Genomic DNA, 20,229 nt, shown 5'->3' on the forward strand with positions numbered 1-20,229 from the left:
AATGGAGGTGATGTAAGAGACACTACTTCGTAGTTAAAGAAGCTGGCCAGGAGGAGGAAAGATCGCACACACCGTGGGCTCACCACATAGCTCTGGGAATCCTTTTCTGAGATGTGCATCTAGGACATTTGTACTTCATATAAAAGACACCTCTGGGATTTTTTAAAGCTTTTTACACTCTATTACATCCATGAAGCACTTTCTTCTTAACCCATTAAAATATATTAAATCAATGCCAATACTAAACTTTTCCACAGAGTTTCTACGTTGCAGATGTTACACCAGCAGTTTAATGGATATTGGAATCTTGCACAAGGACATTTACTTTCACAACTTGAACGTCACTTATACATAGTTTTAAAGCTCAGAAGGCAATTTTTGTTTTCAACACAACTAACAAGTGTGATATATGAATCCGAACAAGAACCTAATGCTATATTTGTATCAGTTAAATAGGAGCATGGGCTAAGATTTGCCAAAAATTGAATAGGCAAGATACATCTTTTTAATGTAAAATTAGGGTTAGCGGGTCATATTTTCACATTTCTATAAACACTGCAAATCTATATTTTAGGCTTTACCTTCAGATTTTGGATTTAAAACATAACATATACACCTTTGTCAAGCATTTAGAAACGTATCTTTCTTTGGCTAACGGAGAAATGCCCTCTACTTGAGTTTTGCTAATTTTTTTAACAATAAAAACAGTAAAAACAATTGTGATTGTAACATGATGTTTAATTAAATAAAAAAATGTTAGCATTGTAATTGGAGTAGATTATACATCAGCACTTGGGAAAGTGGCATTCTCCCCGCCCTCCCCCTGTGAAAAATAAATTGCATCATGTACAATTTTTGTGACCTTTTAGAGCAGGGGTGGTCTAGGGGGTGGGATAGGTGGTCTCCTATCCTCACGGGTCACCAACAGTTCAGGTTAGCAGGATATCCCTGCTTCAGCACAGGTAGCTCAATCCGTGGCTCAGACAATGACTGAGCCACCTGTACTGAAAGGATATCTTGAAAACCTGACCTGTTGGTGGCCTTCGAGGACTGGAGTTGGCCATCCCTGTTATAGAGAATAAAGAGTGAACTGGAATCATGTTTACAGCAAGTCCAGGTACAATGCCAATGATGGGTCAAGTTATTTCAACAGTCCCTTGTTCTGTGGTGGTCATGTTGGATCCCATCGAGAGCATCTCATGCATTAATTTTCGCCTTTTAGAACAGAAGACAATTCACCGCTTTCTTTCAACTCCTGAAAAAAGAAAGGTCATATAATCATTATTTGCATATCCAACACTTATTTATGGAAGTAGTATAGCTGCACTGTAAAAGATAGAAGTAATACTCATGAAGCACTCAAACATTTATTTAATTGTCTGCCAGGGCAGAACATGGTAAAGTCCCCAGAAAAAAATATTCTGGCAGTCTATTTGTCCTTCATCAAATCTTTGGTGGACGGCATCATACTTTATGGTCTATAACACATTTCTGAGAGATACCTGAATTGCAATGTTTGATTGCCTCTGAAGGCCTGTGTTCTGTACCAATCCCAGGGTTTAAAAGTAATTTCTACCGTATTTCACACATGCTGGGTGGCAAAGGAACTCTTCATTTGTGACCTATCACATGCACTACAAGGAGAGGGGGGCGGGGGGGGAGAAATCATACAAAACACTGATTTATTCTGGTTAAAGACACGTTGTTGAAGTTAGAAACCCATTAGCACTAAGTGGTGACATTAACTTTCAACTACAGTACGCTTGCATGTCCCAAAAGAAACTCATCAAATGGTGACAAAAAAAACGATGTGTATGCTTGCAAAACTCAAGGGACTTGCACTAAGATGTCCAAAAAGGACATGAATTACAGACAAATGAACGGACATGTTAGCACCACTGTTCCCATAAGGGGAATGTTCTTGAAGAGTTCAGAAAGTGAAATACTCTTAACATTAACCTTTTAAGAGTTTGATGAGCTGAAGGGGTTTCAGCTAGTGTACGCAGATCACGTAATTGCAGAATCTTATTACGGTATTCCTATTTAGCATGTAACTCATGGAATTAGCCACATTTCAAAACTCTGTGGTACTACTTGCCCAAGAAAAAATAAAATATGCATTACACAAGAAATTGTCTTAGAATTATGATGTTAGCAACGCTTGACCACATAGTATCTTGCACAAAGCGCCTCTAACATCTACTTGTCCCAAATTTTTAACCCAAAGCATTGACAAAACCCTGCACAGCAACTCTTTAATGTACTTTGCAAAACAATCTAAATGTTATTTACGGTTGGGTATGAGATTTGCAGCAGGCCAACATCTGGTGGTTATTAATTTAGCAGTTTCCTTGCTCTTTTTGTGTGTTATTGCTTAACCTTCAATCGGTTAGAGGTCCACGTATAACATACTACAGGGGAAAGCAGCACATACACGTTCCTCTTAAAGCCATATGATTATATTGTTTGATATAGATAATCAGTCTAAAACAGCAATAATTGGGACAAGAGTGTACTCTGAAGACAGTTAAAAATGTTGGTTTCCATGCTCTGCACTACATACAAAATGGACCTACTTCGTATTCTGAGCCACAAAACTATCTTAACTTTTTCAGCACCCTAGTGAAGTACAGGCATACCCCGGTTTAAGGACACTCACTTTAAGTACACTCGCGAGTAAGGACATATCGCCCAATAGGCAAACGGCAGCTCACGCATGCGCCTGTCAGCACGTCCTGAACAGCAATACCGGCTCCCTACCTGTACCAAAGCTGTGCGCAAGCAGGGAGACTATAGAGCCTATTACACATGCGTTATTCACATCAGTTATGCACGTATATGACGATTGCAGTGTAGTACATGCATCGATAAGTGGGAAAAAGGTAGTGCTTTACTTTAAGTACATTTTCGCTTTACAAACATGCTCCGGTCCCATTGCGTACGTTAATGCGGGGTATGCCTATACAGGAATCCCTCAATATATATGGAACAGCTACGTTCCGGAAATTGTGTCCGTAAACCGAAATTCCGCATATTGAACCCTATTATCCCATTGACTTCCATAACATAACTGGAGATGTGTTCCTACGGAAAAAAATTCAGCCCTAAGGCCTAATAAAATCACACTTACGAATGCAGCAAACCTTTTTTAAGCAGACATTTATTGGGAAACTTATAATTGTATGATAAAATATTAATAGGAATGGTCAAAATGAAGAGCATGGGGAAACCAGTTGGGTATGAAAAGCGCGCACAACCGACCCGGGGCAGTATGAACTGCGCTAGGACAAATATAAATCGAATTTCTTCCCGTATTTATAAATTACATTACAGCAAAATTCTGTATATCGAGGGATGTCTCTACAACAGGGGAAGCCAACTACAGTCCTCAAGGGCTACTAACAGGTCAGGTTTTCAAGATATCCCTGCTTCAGCGCAGGTTGCTCAATCATTCCCTGCTTCTGCACAGGTGGCTCAATCGGTCCCTACATCAGCCACCTTGATTGAGCCACCTGTCCATGAGCTGGGATATCATGAAAACCTGACCTGTTGGTGGCCCTTGAGGAATGGAGTTGGCCACCCCTGTTATACAAGCTGCATCATGGGCAAGTTGTAATTTTTTAGGGGCAGATCGGGTCTGAAGTCTCCAACGTGAGCAGCCAGCCCTATACAAACCTAAGTGGAGCTCCATTCATTTCTTGTATTCAGGGTGCCAGATAGCAATCCCTCTACCCACAATCCAAAAACATATGTAGCTGAGCCCCCTTCTTAGCTCCAGTGAAGGGGGGAGGCTGCAAGGTGGATCAGAGCCGCCAGAGCTCCCAGTCGGACCGGGAGTGTGTGGGGGTTACCATACTGGTTCTCACGCATGCGCAGTACAACGCATCGTTTATGCGCAGTGTAATGTTGCGGCGGCCATCTTAGGTGGCTCCGCAGACAGTATTGTGGGACTACAAGTCCCAGAATCCTCTAGGAGGAAGCATATAGCTTTGCTGCGAAAACAGACCGCAAGTCAGTCGTGAGGGAGCCAGCGAGGAAGCAGGTAATGTCCAGGGAGCAAGGAGTTCCTGGACTAGGCCTAGGCTTACCCCCTTAGGCCTGAGTCACAACCAGCTGAGTATTGTAGGGAAGGCCCCAGATAGGGACGCTTCCCCATTAGCACATAGAGGTGCTGTTGTACCGTGACCGGACGACCACGCGGTGCCCTTCGGTCTGGGACAAGGTCACAGGGACATTGTGTGAGACCCTCCAGCTGGAGCTCGCAACTCCCACAGCAAATCGGGACTCAAAATGGAGAGAGGGGATTGTTGAAGGCCCCACGTCGTGGGACCTGACTGATCTATCTCATCAGCTGCACCTGGGTATAGGAGTGCTCAGGCAGGTATAAAGTGCACCAACAGTTCACAGGGGCAGCGCTACCTCATACACTGGGTGGGATTGACACTGGGAAGGACACCAGCGATATTGGTGCCACCGCACCCTAAGTACTTTGGGGGTATTCACCCACGTTATTGTTGTGCTATACTGTAGGGTACAGTTATATAGAATGATATGTGTGCTCAGTAAATACTCGTTATATACCGTGTGTGTATTTATTACTGTATCGGTTCCTGTGAGGGGTTATCCCGCCAACACTGGGATCCCTCATAGGTGGAGGCACTGCACTATAGGAGAAAGAGCTCACCCCAGGCTCCAAGTGGCGGACGCTTAGGCCTCCTGTGAGCAACAAGTACAGCAGCACACGTAGTCACCCCCGGGCATAGGGAAAGGGGGCTACACATACAATGTTCTTTCTGTTTACATTCTGAAGTCCTATTGCTTCTGTACTTCTTAATACCATTTATTTATTTATGTTATTGCATTTTGGAGATACCAGATGCCGAAAACTTGCCTCTCTGGGACGTTAGACTGGCCGATGCCATTAAAACATTGACCACAGAGGTTGTCATGATAACAGCGGATGCTAATGAAATAGTAAACCAGTTAAAACCCAGCATAATGTAAGGTTTTTGAAAAATGAAAAGCAAGGAACAGTTTAGCATAACATTACCCATCAATTTGTGTTATTACTTTTAGTTTTTTAGGATAATTGCTGCTCTATAGCGTCAACATTTTTATTACGTCTGATTTTAGTTGCTGCACTTGTCCTAGTATATAGTATAAAAAATACTCTGCATACTTTTTTTCCATCATGAAGTATTATACATAAAAGTCTAAATTAAAGAATACTTTGTTACCTTGACAATGTCCAGCCCTCCAACAAGATCTCCTTTAACATAAAGCTGGGGAAATGTGGGCCAGTTGGAATAGGTTTTTAATCCTTGACGCACCTGGAAAAAAATAAGTGTACCACAAGTTATAAAAAGCAAAGTTACACGTTAGCCAAATGATATTAATGTAATTGCTGAACTACAATTCGGTCTCACTCACTTCTTCATCCTCCAATATATCAAAGGTTTCATATTCAACACTAAAACAAAGGGGGAAAATTATGTTATTAGATTTAACCTTTTTATTGGGCACGTTTTTAAACTGCATCATATATTTGTATATTGCATTTCTAAACGTAAAAATTCATAAATTCCCTTTTTTAAACTACTTGGCGCTACAAACCGCAAGTAACTTTTTTTTGTTAATGACAGTTGAAACTTCATATGATAGATGAAAAGTATAGAGATAGATGAAATAAATATGTAGGACATATGTTATTTTATTTCTCGGCAGTATAGGTTACATGCTTTCAGACAACAACAAAACAACCTATGACTCTAGTTCCAGAACTGTTAACCATACAAAAGTCATACTTAATTTCATCGGTTGCTTTGCAATATAATGGTGCTCTAGCACAATGCCCTGTTACATTCATGAAATCCGGAAAAATAATAGAATTGCCACTCCGCTAGAGCTATAATGAAAAATGTCTTCGAGAGGCAAAAATGACACTTTATCAATAATCATAGGTACACAGTTTATTTACAATTGGTAAGTAAAAGCTGTTACTGCAATGACAGATTGCAGTAAGTGTGATTATTAAAACAATATCTTAACAACAATGTACTCACCCTGAGCTGTTCAGTATTTCAAGGATTTGTTTGCTAAATCCACATTTTGCCATCTAACCAAAGAAAACAAGTCATTACAGTAGCTTCTAAAATTACTTATATATTTTAGTTAACATATGCCATGTTTAACCAAGAAAATGGTTTAATATACACAAGTCAATGCATATATTCCTAATCACAGAATGTCAACGATTGTAAAGTATACATGCTGGAAGATTTTCTCCACATAGCGCTATGTAAAATGTAAAACATTGCAAAATGTAAAACCTATGCAAAATGTAAAACAGTTCCAACAACATGTTTGTATGGCTGTTATATAAAATAAATGAAATTATCTAATCTCTATTAAAATTAGTAACTGAAAATAAAATGGTGTTTTCTTAAAAAAAAACAACAAAACCACATACCTGTTTGTTTCCTTTCATAAAGAGAATTACTGGAGCTTTATTCACAAGCGCTTTAAGTCTAAACAAAGGAAAAAAGATGAAATACAATTTAAAGCTGCAGTTCAAGCTGCCATTTAAAAAAATATATATATATTTATTTTTTCCCATTAAATATGCGCATCAATACAATCTGCACACTGACAAGTGATTAGCTAAGCTGCAGATCAATCCGTTCTCCTGTAATCAATCGCTTGCTCAGGGTTATTTAATTCAGTTCTTGCACAGCATTCTGGGCAATGTAGTCCTGGAATATGATTGACTGGGCAGTTACTAGATACAATTGGTGCACTGCTAGAGAGAGGGCGGGTCTCAAGAGCCAGAGCCTATCAGAAGGGGAAGGGGCTGTCACTTTGGAAATGCTTCCTACATTAGAAACATTAAAAATGTCTTTAAAACATTTTTTTTTTAATGCTACAAGTATTTTCTCATAATACAGAACTGATTTATTTAAACAAAAAACACACGTAGGATATTGCTTGAACTGATGCTTAAAAAGGTTATTTTTAATCTTTCTCATGTCTTCTTTTTTAATATTGGTTTAATATTGGTTTGTTGGCTTCATTACAGTTATAATTATTGGAGGTTTTGTTTGTAAGAGGAATCATTTTATTTGATTTGCTTCTTGGGAAGGAGGGAAGGGAAAAAAAAAATAGTTTTAGAAATAGAAACAATACTATAACACGGCCTTTATAGAACACTAAAATTCTGCTTTGAAGACCTGACTGAAAATTTGGTATTATTGTTTAAACTACGGTTAAAACACTCCGCATGAACCGTTTCAGGGGACCTCAGAGGGTTCCGATTTTAGGTGTGGGTTCTTTAGTATTAATACTAGAAAGGTACAACATTGAAATTGCTCACTTTTTAAAAACAAATTCAGTTTAGAAATGGACTTTGTAGATCAAATGGTGTGTAATAAACCAATACAAGTGATTGTAAATGTGTTGATGTAAGTTTTTGTTGCTAAAGTTGGAAACTAACCCAAACTGAATATAAAATACCCCCTCTAACATAATTAAGCCCAATTTGCTGCTATGTGTACACAAATTGAACAACAATTTAGAGTTTATAATGTGTCAAACCTTGTAGAAATCATTTTATATAACAATATAAAAGCCAGTGATTCCTAATATCCGTGCAGGAAAAAGAAGAAAAAAAAACTTCTGATCTGTCATTTCTTATTTTTTGAAGAAACCTAAATGAAGGCGTGTCGTACCTTCAATCTCTGTTTAGTAACACCACATTTCTGTTATTATTGTTTATTTGTGAAGCGCCAACATATTCTTCAGCGCGGTACAATGGGATACAGAGTTATGTATATTACATGAACAGTTACATACGGGTGAGGACAAACATATACAGAGAGGTAATGAGGGCCCTGCGCGTGAGAGCTTACAGTCTATAGGGAATGAGGGACAATGTTGAAACAAGAAGGTGAGGCGGCTGCTCATTGTAGGATAAGGTGCGGCTCAGGTTAAAATATGGCCCAATCTGACAGCTGAAGCCATTAACGTTTTCTTGAGGGGGTGTTACATAGGATGGAGATTGGTCCAGCCACTCAGCTGGTCCCAATGGGGTTGGAGAGGGAGGGGAATTAGATGTTAGAGGTATGGGGAGTAGGCTTCCTGTAAAAGGTGAGTTTTCGGGGAGTTTTTAAACATCTGAAAGCTGGGGGAGAGTCTGATGCTGCGTGGTAAGGAATTCCAGAGAATGGGGGGACAGCACGGGGGAAGTCTTGCAGGCGGGGGTGAGAGGAGGTAATAAGGTGGGAGGAAAGGCGGATGTCGTGGTCAAAACGTAGGGGGCGTGTAGGTATGTAAAATATTTCCTAAATATCACATTTAGAAATAAGCAACAAAGCAGTAAAAAAAAAGAAAAAACAATTTATGTGGCCAATACAAGGACTTTCTTTGGTACCAGCCTTGATGCATCGTGCAACTGCATAAAACAGGGCTTTATACTGCAGCACTATTTTGGGCTGTGCTGCTTTGTACTACTTTATGTTACATCGTAACTAGAAATACATTGCTAAACGTACTTGCTGCTCACACCTATATTTGTCCTGGTTTCTGAAGGAACTAGGTCACAGACATTTTACATGAGGCCTCTTTAGTAGCTACGCCACAAAAAATGACTAACAGACATTACCAGACATGTTACTGAGAGTGCAAAACGACAGGAGATATTAGCAACCTCATCAAAGTAAGGCTGTGCTTAGCCTGTCCCACTGATCAACAAACATTTACTGAAACTAAACAGCAAGGGCTGGCAAATCCACTAAAAGATAATACACAAGCAAAAAAAGCTCATACCTTTCCTCTAAATTATGGGCCTTGGGACACATTTTATCCAGTTCTCCAGACTCCTCAAGCTCCTGTAAATGAGAGCATTTGTTATACAATACAAATTTGTTTCATACAGATATTTATTATACCTGTTTGTATTAGAAGTCTCAGCTACACAACTTACCTTTACAATGTCCAGTCCACCAATTAGCTCTCCGCTGATATACAACTGAGGAAAAGTGGGCCAGTTGGAAAAGGTTTTCAGTCCCTGGCGTACGTCATCGTCGGACAGTATATCAAAGCTGCTAAATGGGACCTTGTGCTTGTTAAGGATATCCACAATTTGTCTACTGAAGCCTGTAAAAAGGCACGGCGAGATTTAGTAGAGCATCTTTATAGTTGTCAACTAAAAGTAGATGTTTCCGAATGCAACAAAAGCATAATAGTTGAAACGAAAATGTAGCGCGTAAATTGAAGCAATTATTTGCATTAATGCCTAGAGTAAATATTACAATGCATTCACAGATGAGAAAATGTTTCCCTCTGAGCCACAAGAGACAAAGACCAAATTGATTAACTTGTGCCTTATTATTTCTTTTTGTACACATACATATATATATACAATCCCTCATCGATCCACTGCTGGATTAAGGCCTCCCCAATGATCCTCCAGTTGCGAGTCTCTCTGGCGCCCGCTCTCTCTCTCTATACACTCATACACACTTTGCTGGCTCAGAAGAGAATATCACTGTCTGTAAATTATTTCATTTCCAACATAAGTACAATTGTGTCATAGTTTAGGGAGGGTTACTTATTATTTTACATAGTGTCTACCACAAGTGTGGCATCTTTTAATGCTGCTTCATGGTATATGCTATCTGTAAAGTGTAACATTGCATTATTTTCCAAAACTGTCCGAATCACCATTGCTGGTGAACATATGAAAGGTGAAAAGGATAGTCCTTAAGCAGCTAATAGGAAAAAAAACTGCAGTTGTCAATTAAAGCCTCTCTCAATAATGGTTTTTGCATTTTTTTTTTATAAGATCCCAAATATTTTCCTTGATTAAATTTCACATAGAGCAGAACGCTTTATTAAATGTCCTTCTTGTCAAATGTTTAAATTGAGCAGTATTTATATAATCTACAGAATGCGAATAGCCTGTACCCGACCTTCATTCACACACATGGCTATCTGAAATATGGCTTTCCCTTACAGCAACTTTGTGGCGTTCCCATGATCTGCATCTTACTGGGGAGGTGTGTGATCTACATGAGTTTATTTTATGCTGCAACTGAAGTGTTAAGTTCATGTACAGCCTGGAGTAAAACACAGATTCTGAGATTTCTCATTCATCTGGGAGTTCATTAGTAAATAGCTAAAGGCTGATTGCTTTTGGTTATTCTGTTTCCAATACATTCAATCATTTTTACTGTACTGGCCCCAGCAGAAAGCTTTGTTTGAGCTTTAGGCAATGGGATGAAGACTAGAAAGATTGATGGCTTGTATTTCAATTTTAAGGGTTAAAGTGGCAGAGTATAAATGTTACGCTTTGGGATACAACTGTATCACTGCTTTACTTCTGTAACAAAATGTATCAACCACAGAGTCATAACTATACATAATATTATACTTTGAGAACAAAGGAAAAAAAACATGTTTCTATAGATTCTGGGCCCATATTGCTAGTACTTTAGAAGAAATCTTAACCAACAACATTAAAAGATTAAGCCAAGGTACTAAAAATGCAACGAAGACGGCAATAACAGATTTCCTTTTACACTTCCTCACTACTGTAGGAGTTTGCAGGATCCCACATTTAGATGCATAACTAATGAAAGCAACAATAATACAACCCCCCCCTTTTTTTTCTTATTTTAATATGTAAAGCATGTGACAATGTATAATTCTACAGTCTTACATAAATTGGCAATCGTTTGGTGCTCCTGTTACAAATCTGTAACAATACTTATTGTGTGCGCCTAACATAATGGCCACCTTTCCGTTTCAATCAATCCTTCAATCAGTGTAAGGCTGAGCCCCCAGTACTCACGGCGGTGCGCGCGCCACACACAGACCACAGCCCTCTATGGGGCAGGCCCCAGTGACCGTGTGTGTGAGCGCTTAAAGCGCTGACACTCGTACGTTGGCAGGGAAGACAAGAATCTCGTCTTTCCATGCCGCGACGCGGTAACGTAGCTGCGCACAGCCAATGGCAGGGCAGATATGCCCCATCATTGCCGCGCCCTCCACCATGGCCCCGCTCCCTCCCCCCCACACTCCCCTATAGCCCGCCGAAAGCGGGTGTAGTCTCTGCACGTGCCACCATGTGCGCGTGCAGCCGGGAGCGGTAGCCTAAGTTAGCAGCTACAGTGTAGCCTGATATTACTAAGGTAACATTATGTATTGTTACAGTTTGAGCTGCAAACTGCTGGGAACATTGACAACAAATGATCACAAACAGGAAAGTGTTACAAAGATCTTGCACTGCTGGGGAGGTGTGTTAAAACCTGCTATAGACATCAGAGGAAGCTCAGCTTATTAAAGCTGCAGTTCAAGTTGCCGTTTTTAAAATATATATATATATATATATATATATATATATATATATATATATATATATATATATATATATCTTTTTTCCAATTCAATATGCGCATCAATACAATCTGCACACTGACAAGTGATTAGCTAAGCTGCAGATCAATCCGTTCTCCTGTAATTAATCGCTTGCTCAGGGTTATTTAATTCAGTTCTTGCACAGCTTTCTGGGCAATGTAGTCCTGGAATATGATTGACTGGGCAGTTACTAGTACAATTGGTGCACTGCTAGAGAGAGGGCGGGGCTCAAGAGCCAGAGCCTATCAGAAGGGGAAGGGGCTGTCACTTTGGAAATGCTTCCTACATTAGAAACATTAAAAATGTCTTTAAAACAATTAAATTTATTTTTTTAAATGCTACAAGTATTTTCTCATAGTACAGAACTGAATTATATAAAAAAAAAAAAAAAACACATGTAGGATATTGCTTGAACTGCTGCTTTACTTTGCCGCTTTAACCAAGCAAAGCACAGCTGTCACTATAACTCAGCAACCGTCTTCTGCTGTCTTTTTATATTCAGTGTAAATGAGTACTTCAGTATTAGGCGATATTTTTTTTTTTTATTTGGACCAAGAATTGATATAATAAGACAAGCTTTTGAGAGTTCTCTCTCTCCCTCAGGCCAGGCAATACTCGCAATACTCACAATGTCTGACCTGAGGAAGAGCGAAGACTCAAAAGCCTGTCTTATTATATCAATTGTTAGTCCAAATAAAAAAAGGTTTGCCTAATACTGAAGTACAGTACTCATTTACTGTGCACTATCGCAACTGGACTAACACGGCTATTTCTACTTCATTATTTTTATATTCCATATGACGTTACGAATTCAGTGCTGATATTCAAACTGCTGAATTTCCATGTTGTTTTTTAGCCCTTTGTTGGCGGATGCGCTGCCCGAGCTCCTTAGGCCGGTCCCCAGTGGTCACGACGGCGTAAGTGACGCACACCAGATACTCACCTCTAGTCAGGCAGGCCATAGTAGCTCCTTCTGTGTGTGCTCCCCTCTCACGATGGCGCGTCCACCGGCAGGGAAGATCAGAATGTTGTCTTCCCGTGCCCACATCGCAGTCACGTGCTCGGCAGGCAGCCAATGGAAGGGCAGATATGCCCCGCCATGGCCGTGCCCCCCGTCATGGCCGCACCCCCCTGTGCATCCCATCTCTCCCCTACTGACCGGAGATCACAGCTGTAATCTGTGCCAGCCGCGTGCAGCAGGGAGCAATGGGGCTATAGCCTTAACGGGGATATCCCCTTTTATATAAACCGAGGTGTATCTCTTGTGTAAATCGGCAAAAATGATTTTATTTTTTAGCTGTCAAATGGGATTAACTAAAAGAAAATAAACAAACATCTTTAAACAGACTTTATGCATTTGGCAGTAGTAGAAGGCACTTATCAGGGCAAAGATGTCACAACAAATCAAATACAATCTAACCATATGACACTATGCAAGTAGAATATTAGAATACAAAAAAACCTAGGAAACGGGAGTCAATGGTTCAGTGTTTAAAGAGCCCTGGCATAAAGACATTGTTTATTCATTCTGTGGAATAGTATACGTACCACATCTGGGCTCCTGAGCAGATCCTTTTATGAACACCATACAAGGGGCAGCACTGACTAACTTCTTAAGACGCACATTGAGGTCCTCCTTGGTGTTATTGTTCGGGGCGGCTGGGAAAGAGGAGCTTGATGCGTGGCGTTGGACCCTCTTTGTCAGCTCGGGTGCGTGGGCCCCATCTAACCTGTCAATCTTCTGAGAGTTCTACAGCAACAACAGAACATTTAGCATAGGTTAAACTTGATGGACGATGTCTTTTTTCAACCTCATCTACTATGTAATTATGTAACATATTCAGCGTCTGAGTGCAGTTAAGGGGTTCCCACAGAAATAGCAGATACAGTATGTATAAATAAATTCACGTCAAGAGCAAACTGGTCGCGACATAATAAAACATAGTATTTAGAGTAATTATTCCCTACCTTCAAAAGTGGTTTTGGTTCCCATCTGCAGTACATTTAATGACTTCACCGGTGTCTCAAAGAACTATTCCAAGTATCACATTGGGATTTCACATAGAATCAAACAGGTTCATTTTAAGGCTCTTCCCAACTCATATGCATGCAGTGTAAAATAATATTGTGACCATTTTCCGTTCTATCCTATACTTAATTCTATTCAGGGAAGCAGGTTGTGGGAAAAGTAGGAAGGGCTTTCAAAATCATTATATAAATTAGTCAACTGAAATTTTCTCGTAGCAGGCGATATTTTAAAACAGGCTTTTAAAGCATAAACAACACAGCAAAGCAGGTGACAGCACCTAGGGTTTGAGCATAATACAAAGTGTTTTATTTCCAATACGGATATTTTTTAAAGTTACGGACAACAACAAAAATATGAACCACTAACTACCAATAGAGGGAGAAATAGAACCATGAAACAGACAAGTTATTGGTTTGAGGAAAAATATCTGGCACTGATCTTTCCGTCCCCGTGCTGTCAATGAGTGTAGCCCCCCAGCCATGAACGGGTTAAAGGATCGCTCGCTTCAATAAATTGTATCACTTACTGTTAAATATCAATTAGATACACAATAGGAGCTAGATATCTTCTATAGTCTAATAGAGTCTATTCACAAGACATTTTAGCAGGTTACAGACGCACTGTGCATGGTGCATTTGTAACCTGCAAATAAACAGTGTATTATGCTAAAATGTCTTGTGAATAGACTATTAGAACAGTGCGGCAACGGAAGATATCCAGCTGCTATTGTTACTACGTGACAGAAGTGACATCCCGGATACTCTGAAATAGTCTGCACCTTACCAGAAAGAACCAGATCAATTCATCTCACGGAGTGCAGCAAGATCAACATTTTTTTACCCTGACTGAATTAGATACACAAAAAAAAAAAGAACAACAAGCATTGTGTGACTATGATCCACATTTATATTGTCCAGTAAAAAAAAAAACATCACTCCATTCTAAAGTATAAAAAAAAAATGCACATTGCACAATTAATTATCATAGGCTTTTTATTAATGGTATAGTTATGTAAAATAAATAATGTAGACAAAAACATTTCTAGTAGCTCAAGAGTTCTAAAAATGTAAATCCAATTAATAAGTCATCAAGAAAACAATGTAATAACAAATGAGAACTAAAAGCTTCAAAAGTGGTTGTTCCATAGGGACATCAAATATTGGTAAAGTGACACGTCCTAAAATATGTATACAGTATATGCCATTCACAATAAAGGCTGTGATCAGAACAGTGGCAAGACGCAACGCTTTGTCCCTTAACACGAGTTACTATAGTGCTGGGGCACTCAATTCCAGACCTCAAGCCCCCCCAACAGGTGAGGTTTTCAGGACAACCCTGCTTCAGCACAGGTGGCTCAATCAGTCCCTGCTTCAGCACAGGTGGCTCAATCAGAGGCTCAGTCTTTGACTGAGCCTCTGATTGAGCCACCTGTTCCGATGCTGGGATATCCTAAAATATGACCTGTTGGGCGGGGGGGGGGGGGGGGGCTTGAGGACTGGATTTGAGCACCTCTGCTACAGTTTATGCAAACATTCTAAATAGCCCCCTCTCTAATCCGTTCTCCTTACCTTAAAAAATAAAAATGTTGGTACAGAGGTAATTTCATACTTTTCCGACACTTCAGGAACGGCTTCTGCTTCCAGCTTCAAAATAATTAAAAAAAAAGAAAAAGGGGGGGGAAACAGAAAACAAAAATGTTTTTCAGGTGTTTTACTTGCAGATATTTTTATACGGCACATGTATAGAGAATCCTCTAAGGGATATTTGGTATGTTTCAAATGAATTGAATGCAAAAGTTTGCAAGTCATTTGCATTTAAATGAGACTCACTGGGTTGGCATGTCATCCACTGAGCTTGCACTGTGACAAAACAGGTTCAGGAGTTCTTATTTTGTTGCACATTTCAAAAGATGCCTGGAGGCTGCAAATAAAATTTTTGGTGCACTAGTGACCTAGTAAATTTTCAATCATATGCAGCGACTACTATATTGAAATCCATAAATCACTGACCCCAGTTATGTCATGATTACAGTGCTTATTTTCTGCCCACAGCAATTCTAGCTGTTTGCTCTATTGACTAATTTCGAGAGGCAGTACATCAACACTGACATTTGCAGCTTTCTGCAAATTATGAAGCAAAAAAAAGGGAGTATTTCTTCAATAAGCTATTGATGTCTGGTAAATTTTACACTTAACTCTTGCATGGCTGGTGGATACCCAGCTTGTGTCTTGTTAAAGTGAGCAATAATGCTAGGCATTTAAAAAAAAAAAAAAAAAAGATAAACAGTGTCAGACATTCAAAAATTAGTCTGTCAGGAAATACAGGGAGTGGGGATTTATTTAAAGATTTTTACATGGTCAAAGTGCAGAGTAGTGCTTTTAAAGAAACCTAAGCACATTTCTGGTCCTGTCGTGAAGCTGCAATACCCTTGAGCAGGGACACACATGCTACAATAGTCCCACCAGTTCTGATTAAATATATCAACATTTTGGTCAAGACTGCACTTTTCAAGCTGTAAAATGAGCAAATGTTGTATACATACATCCATTTCCCTTGCAACACAGATAAATACAATGATTTGAATGATGGAAGACGGTGCATATTCGTGTTACTATTTCTAAAGAGAATCCATGTTGCTTTGTACTAGGATCATTTAGGCCAGGAGTGGTCAACACCAGTCCTCAAGGGCCACCAACAGGCCAGGTATTGGGGATAACCCTAATCCCTAATTGGCTTAGCCATTCTGACAATCACTGTGACTCCCTGTACTGAAGCAGGGATATCCTTAAAACCTGACTTGTTGGTGGCCCTTGAGGACTGGAGTTGGCTACCCCTGGTTTAGACATTAGACATTTAGACAGCGGAAAATACTGAATCTTACTCCTTCAAGCACAATTTTATATAGAGAGAGGATTTGACTTCTGCTACAAATAAATATTTCCTGCATTCTACACTATCCGTCAGTTTGCATGAACGTGAAATGGAGACGTTTTCTAAAAAAAGGGATTGCTCCACTTAGGCATACCCCGGTTTAAGGACACTCACTTTAAGTACACTCGCGAGTAAGGACATATCGCCCAATAGGCAAACGGCAGCTCGCGCATGCACCTGTCAGCATCCGGCTCCCTACCTGTACCGAAGCTGTGTGCAAGCGGGGAAACTATAGAGCCTGTTACAAATGCGTTATTTACATCAGTTATGCACGTATATGACGATTGCAGCACAGTACACGCATCAATAAGTGGAAAAAAGGTAGTACTTCACTTTAAGTACATTTTCACTTTACATACATGCTCCGGTCCCATTGCGTACATTAATGCGGGGTATGCCTGTAATATACTCACAGGCTTCTCATTGAATCCATTTCTAATTTGCATATCACACATACCCCCCGTCATTCTCTCCATTAAAAGGTGAACATATGAAAGAAAGAATGCGCCTTTCATAGAGAATCACCATGTATGTACGAACGTGGCAGTATGGGCAGGATGTCAGTATTGAGTTAGGGGCATCCCCAATTATTTAACTAAAAATTACTCATAAAATTCTTCTTTGATGAAGAAACTTCAGTGTTAAAATAGCAATCATGATATTAATCGATCACAATTTCATTATTGTTGGAGTAGGCCTATGGTACTGCTCCAATTGCAACTCAATGCTTTCATCATCTGAAAAAAAATCAATAAGGACAACTCCGTCCCATTTCAGCCGTTTTTGGGGTAGTTGTGCTGTTTAGTAGGTATTTCCGACTTAGCTGTGATCTTCCAGGTCCCTCGGTTCTAAGGGAACTAATATCAAAGGTATACCATCTAATGAACTACTTTTGTCATGACAAGAGTATACTGTTGTAGATGTAATTGATATGAGAATGGATAGCCATAACCTTATCTCTTTGCGGAACTGGGTTTGTGGTGAAATGTACAGTGTCTCGCAATCCAGATTTCCATAGTTTTGAGGTGTTTGGTAGCAATTACCACTATAGTGTGCTGCAGGAATTTGCCAACAGTTCATCCCCCATTACTTTATGGTCCAAATGTGTGTAACAAAACAAAGGGATAAAGGGTTAAAGAAATCCTTTAGAAACAAATAAACATTCAATATATTCCAATCTTAATATTAGATTGTGTCTAGAAAAAGTCAGTTTGAGAGATTTAAATCCATACCTTTACAAACGTGACCTGAGGCTGCTCCTTTGCTAATTCAGCCAGAACATCATTCATTTGAGCGCACTGTGGCGCCCATGGGGCCCAAAAGTGTACCACTAAAAGCGATCTACAAATAAAGAAAAACACTTTTAAAACAAACCATGCCAAAAACATTGCAGAACTACAGACACTCAGATGTTAATATGCCCATTGAGAAAAAGTGTACGTCACAAAAGTGAACTCCAGAAAAGTAATATGATGGAGAAATTATTCATTATAAACTGAAAAAGGTGAAGGCCAAGAATGGATAATTAGTTAGCAACCAGTTCCATTCAACACTTCTCTTCAAAAGGGAGAATTGCTTTCACTGAATTTCAAAGGGGGAGACTGGGTTAATGCACGCAATTCACCGAAACCAGAATAGTTGGGGTGGGAGTGTTCCTTAATATACTGTAGGTTGCTTTTTTTTTTGGCCATTTCTTTGAAGAAAAAAAAAAAAAAAGAAAAACACAGTCACACTTCAGCACAGATTAAAGCACTTTAACAGGAACATATTAATCAAACCAATTTGCATAAGAGGAAATGTTATCAGACGTATAATGAAAAGGTTTGCTTAATTTTGCAAAGCACCTTACACTGCCGACTTTACAATCTTAACTGAGGAAAGAATACAGAGTAAATATTAAAATCCTAGTCTTAAAACTGCTGAAGAATTAGCTGGACATTCTAACATAGCAATGGTATCCACTTAGTCAAATGTGTATGGAAACAAAAGTATACTGTACACGCCATGAAACTATTTACTTCATATTTGACATCATTCTATTCTCCCTGCCCCCACTCCACCAACCCCCAAAGCTCCAAATCCTGCAGCGCCCTATACAATAATTCAATTCATTACAAGGTAAGCAAAACCGAAGTGAAATAAAGAGAATACAAATTTATAATTTTTACTCCGCATAAAATACAATTTCATTTGAACGTCTTTTTGGCCCTATATCATTTCAGTTTTTTAAAGTGTCATTTTGCATATTCTTTTTTGCTCCTGGCTGTTTATAAAATTTGGTGTTGCTTTCATTTAGACAAACTACTTGTACAAGAGCAATAATGAAACCAGAAATATGGCACGGAAGCACTGCGTGCCCTCTAACAGACCTCTGTGTTTTGCAGCAGCCTAAGGGAGGATCAGACAATAAATATACAAAGATAAACTTGATGTGGCTCAGTGAGCAGAAAATTGGTTTCGAGCAGGAGTCGAAGACTGAGCCTCTCATTGAGCCACCTGTGTTGAAGCAGGGATATCCTTAAAACCTGGTGGCCCTTGAGGACTGGTGTTGGCCACTTCTGGTCTACAGCAGGGTTGTGCAATCTGGGGGGGGCATGAGATTTTCAGGGGGGGGCACGCCGCGGCACTTAGAGGCCCTGCGCTCTTCGCCAAAGCCTTTAAATTAGTGTTGTACCCTGTCCTAACAAGTGCCGGGTACCCGGGGGAAAAAATAGAAATTTGCTGGGCCAAGTATCCGGTCGGGTAGTTTTGACTTACCTGCAGCCAGCGGTGGAGGGTGAGGACCACGGCGACATCCTGGTGGTGGTGGGAGCAGCGGCAGACATCTTGGTGGCTGTGACAACAGAGGACGGCATTGTTCAGCCAGTGGGAGGAGCAGAAGACATTCTTCACAGCCGGTGCCGGTGGGAGCAGAGGAACATGTGACTGGAGCAGGAACATTACTATTGGACAGCCGGGGAGGTGCTGGCTGTCCAATATTAATGCTCCTGCTCCGGTCACATGTTCCTCTGCTCCCACCGGCACCGGCTGTGGAGGATGTCTGCCGCTGCTCACACAACCACCACCAGAATGTCGCTGTGGTACTCCTCACTCTCCGCCGCTGGCAGGCAAGTCTTCTGCTGCTCTGCTCCTGCCGTTCTCCAAAAGGAGGACCGACGGAGCAGAGTAGAAATTGGTTTCCCTTCGTGCCAGGTCCGGGTAATTTCCAGTACTAAAAATATTGCCGGGTACTGGGTAATTTCCGGGTAAACGGTACATCACTAATAAAATGCCGATGGAGCATGTGTGAGGCCTCTGTAACTCAATTAACCTGGTCTCCGGCGGCTTCTGGCGACCCGGCGATGGTCACATGACATCGCGTTGCTATCACAAAACGCCGGCGAACAGGTAAGGGAGGGGGGTGGGGGGGAAAGGGGCTGGACTAAAATGTTTGCGCATCCCTAGTCTAGAGGACGACCATGAACCAGCAAAGCCCCACAAATACAGGGAGGTTCAAAAGGAACCAATAACCAAGACCAGAACACTGCAGATGCCAAAGCCACAAGACTGAAATAAGAACATATATTTGATTCAGAGACGAGACTACTACATTTTACAGTACATGTGAAAGATGCTACCAACAGTATGCTCACTTAGAAGGCGATGCAGGGAACGTGACAGATATGACCAGCCAGTTGATGGACATCAGTAAATGAATCCATACTTGACCAGCTTCACCCATGGGAGCTAAACGGATTCAGTGTTTTTCACTTTGAATTATGTACCCAACATGCATCGGGAAACACAATTAATTGCACGCCACAAATGTTACAGCAACACATAAATGTGTGCTTTTGATTGTAGACATTCATTGCCCT

The 20,229-nt window shown here is 40.3% G+C and overlaps 1 protein-coding gene across 1 annotated transcript in view; it reads right to left on the reverse strand.

The window, feature by feature from the left end:
• Positions 1-717: 717 nt before the first annotated feature.
• The window catches only part of GLRX3 (glutaredoxin 3), a 22,495-nt gene continuing 2,983 nt past the window's right edge, over positions 718-20,229 (reverse strand). Inside the window, exons 2-11 of the mRNA XM_075612209.1 lie at positions 17,605-17,713; positions 15,010-15,084; positions 12,961-13,162; positions 8,978-9,150; positions 8,821-8,882; positions 6,470-6,527; positions 6,063-6,115; positions 5,431-5,470; positions 5,238-5,330; positions 718-1,255 (exon numbers count right to left, since the gene is read on the reverse strand). Of these exons, the coding sequence (XP_075468324.1) occupies positions 1,205-1,255; positions 5,238-5,330; positions 5,431-5,470; positions 6,063-6,115; positions 6,470-6,527; positions 8,821-8,882; positions 8,978-9,150; positions 12,961-13,162; positions 15,010-15,084; positions 17,605-17,713 (916 nt within the window). The 3' untranslated portion in view covers positions 718-1,204. The remainder of the gene's footprint in view (positions 1,256-5,237; positions 5,331-5,430; positions 5,471-6,062; positions 6,116-6,469; positions 6,528-8,820; positions 8,883-8,977; positions 9,151-12,960; positions 13,163-15,009; positions 15,085-17,604; positions 17,714-20,229) is intronic.

The sequence above is a fragment of the Ascaphus truei genome, chromosome 8, assembly GCF_040206685.1.
Source record: "Ascaphus truei isolate aAscTru1 chromosome 8, aAscTru1.hap1, whole genome shotgun sequence".
NCBI classification, from domain to species: Eukaryota; Metazoa; Chordata; class Amphibia; order Anura; family Ascaphidae; genus Ascaphus; species Ascaphus truei.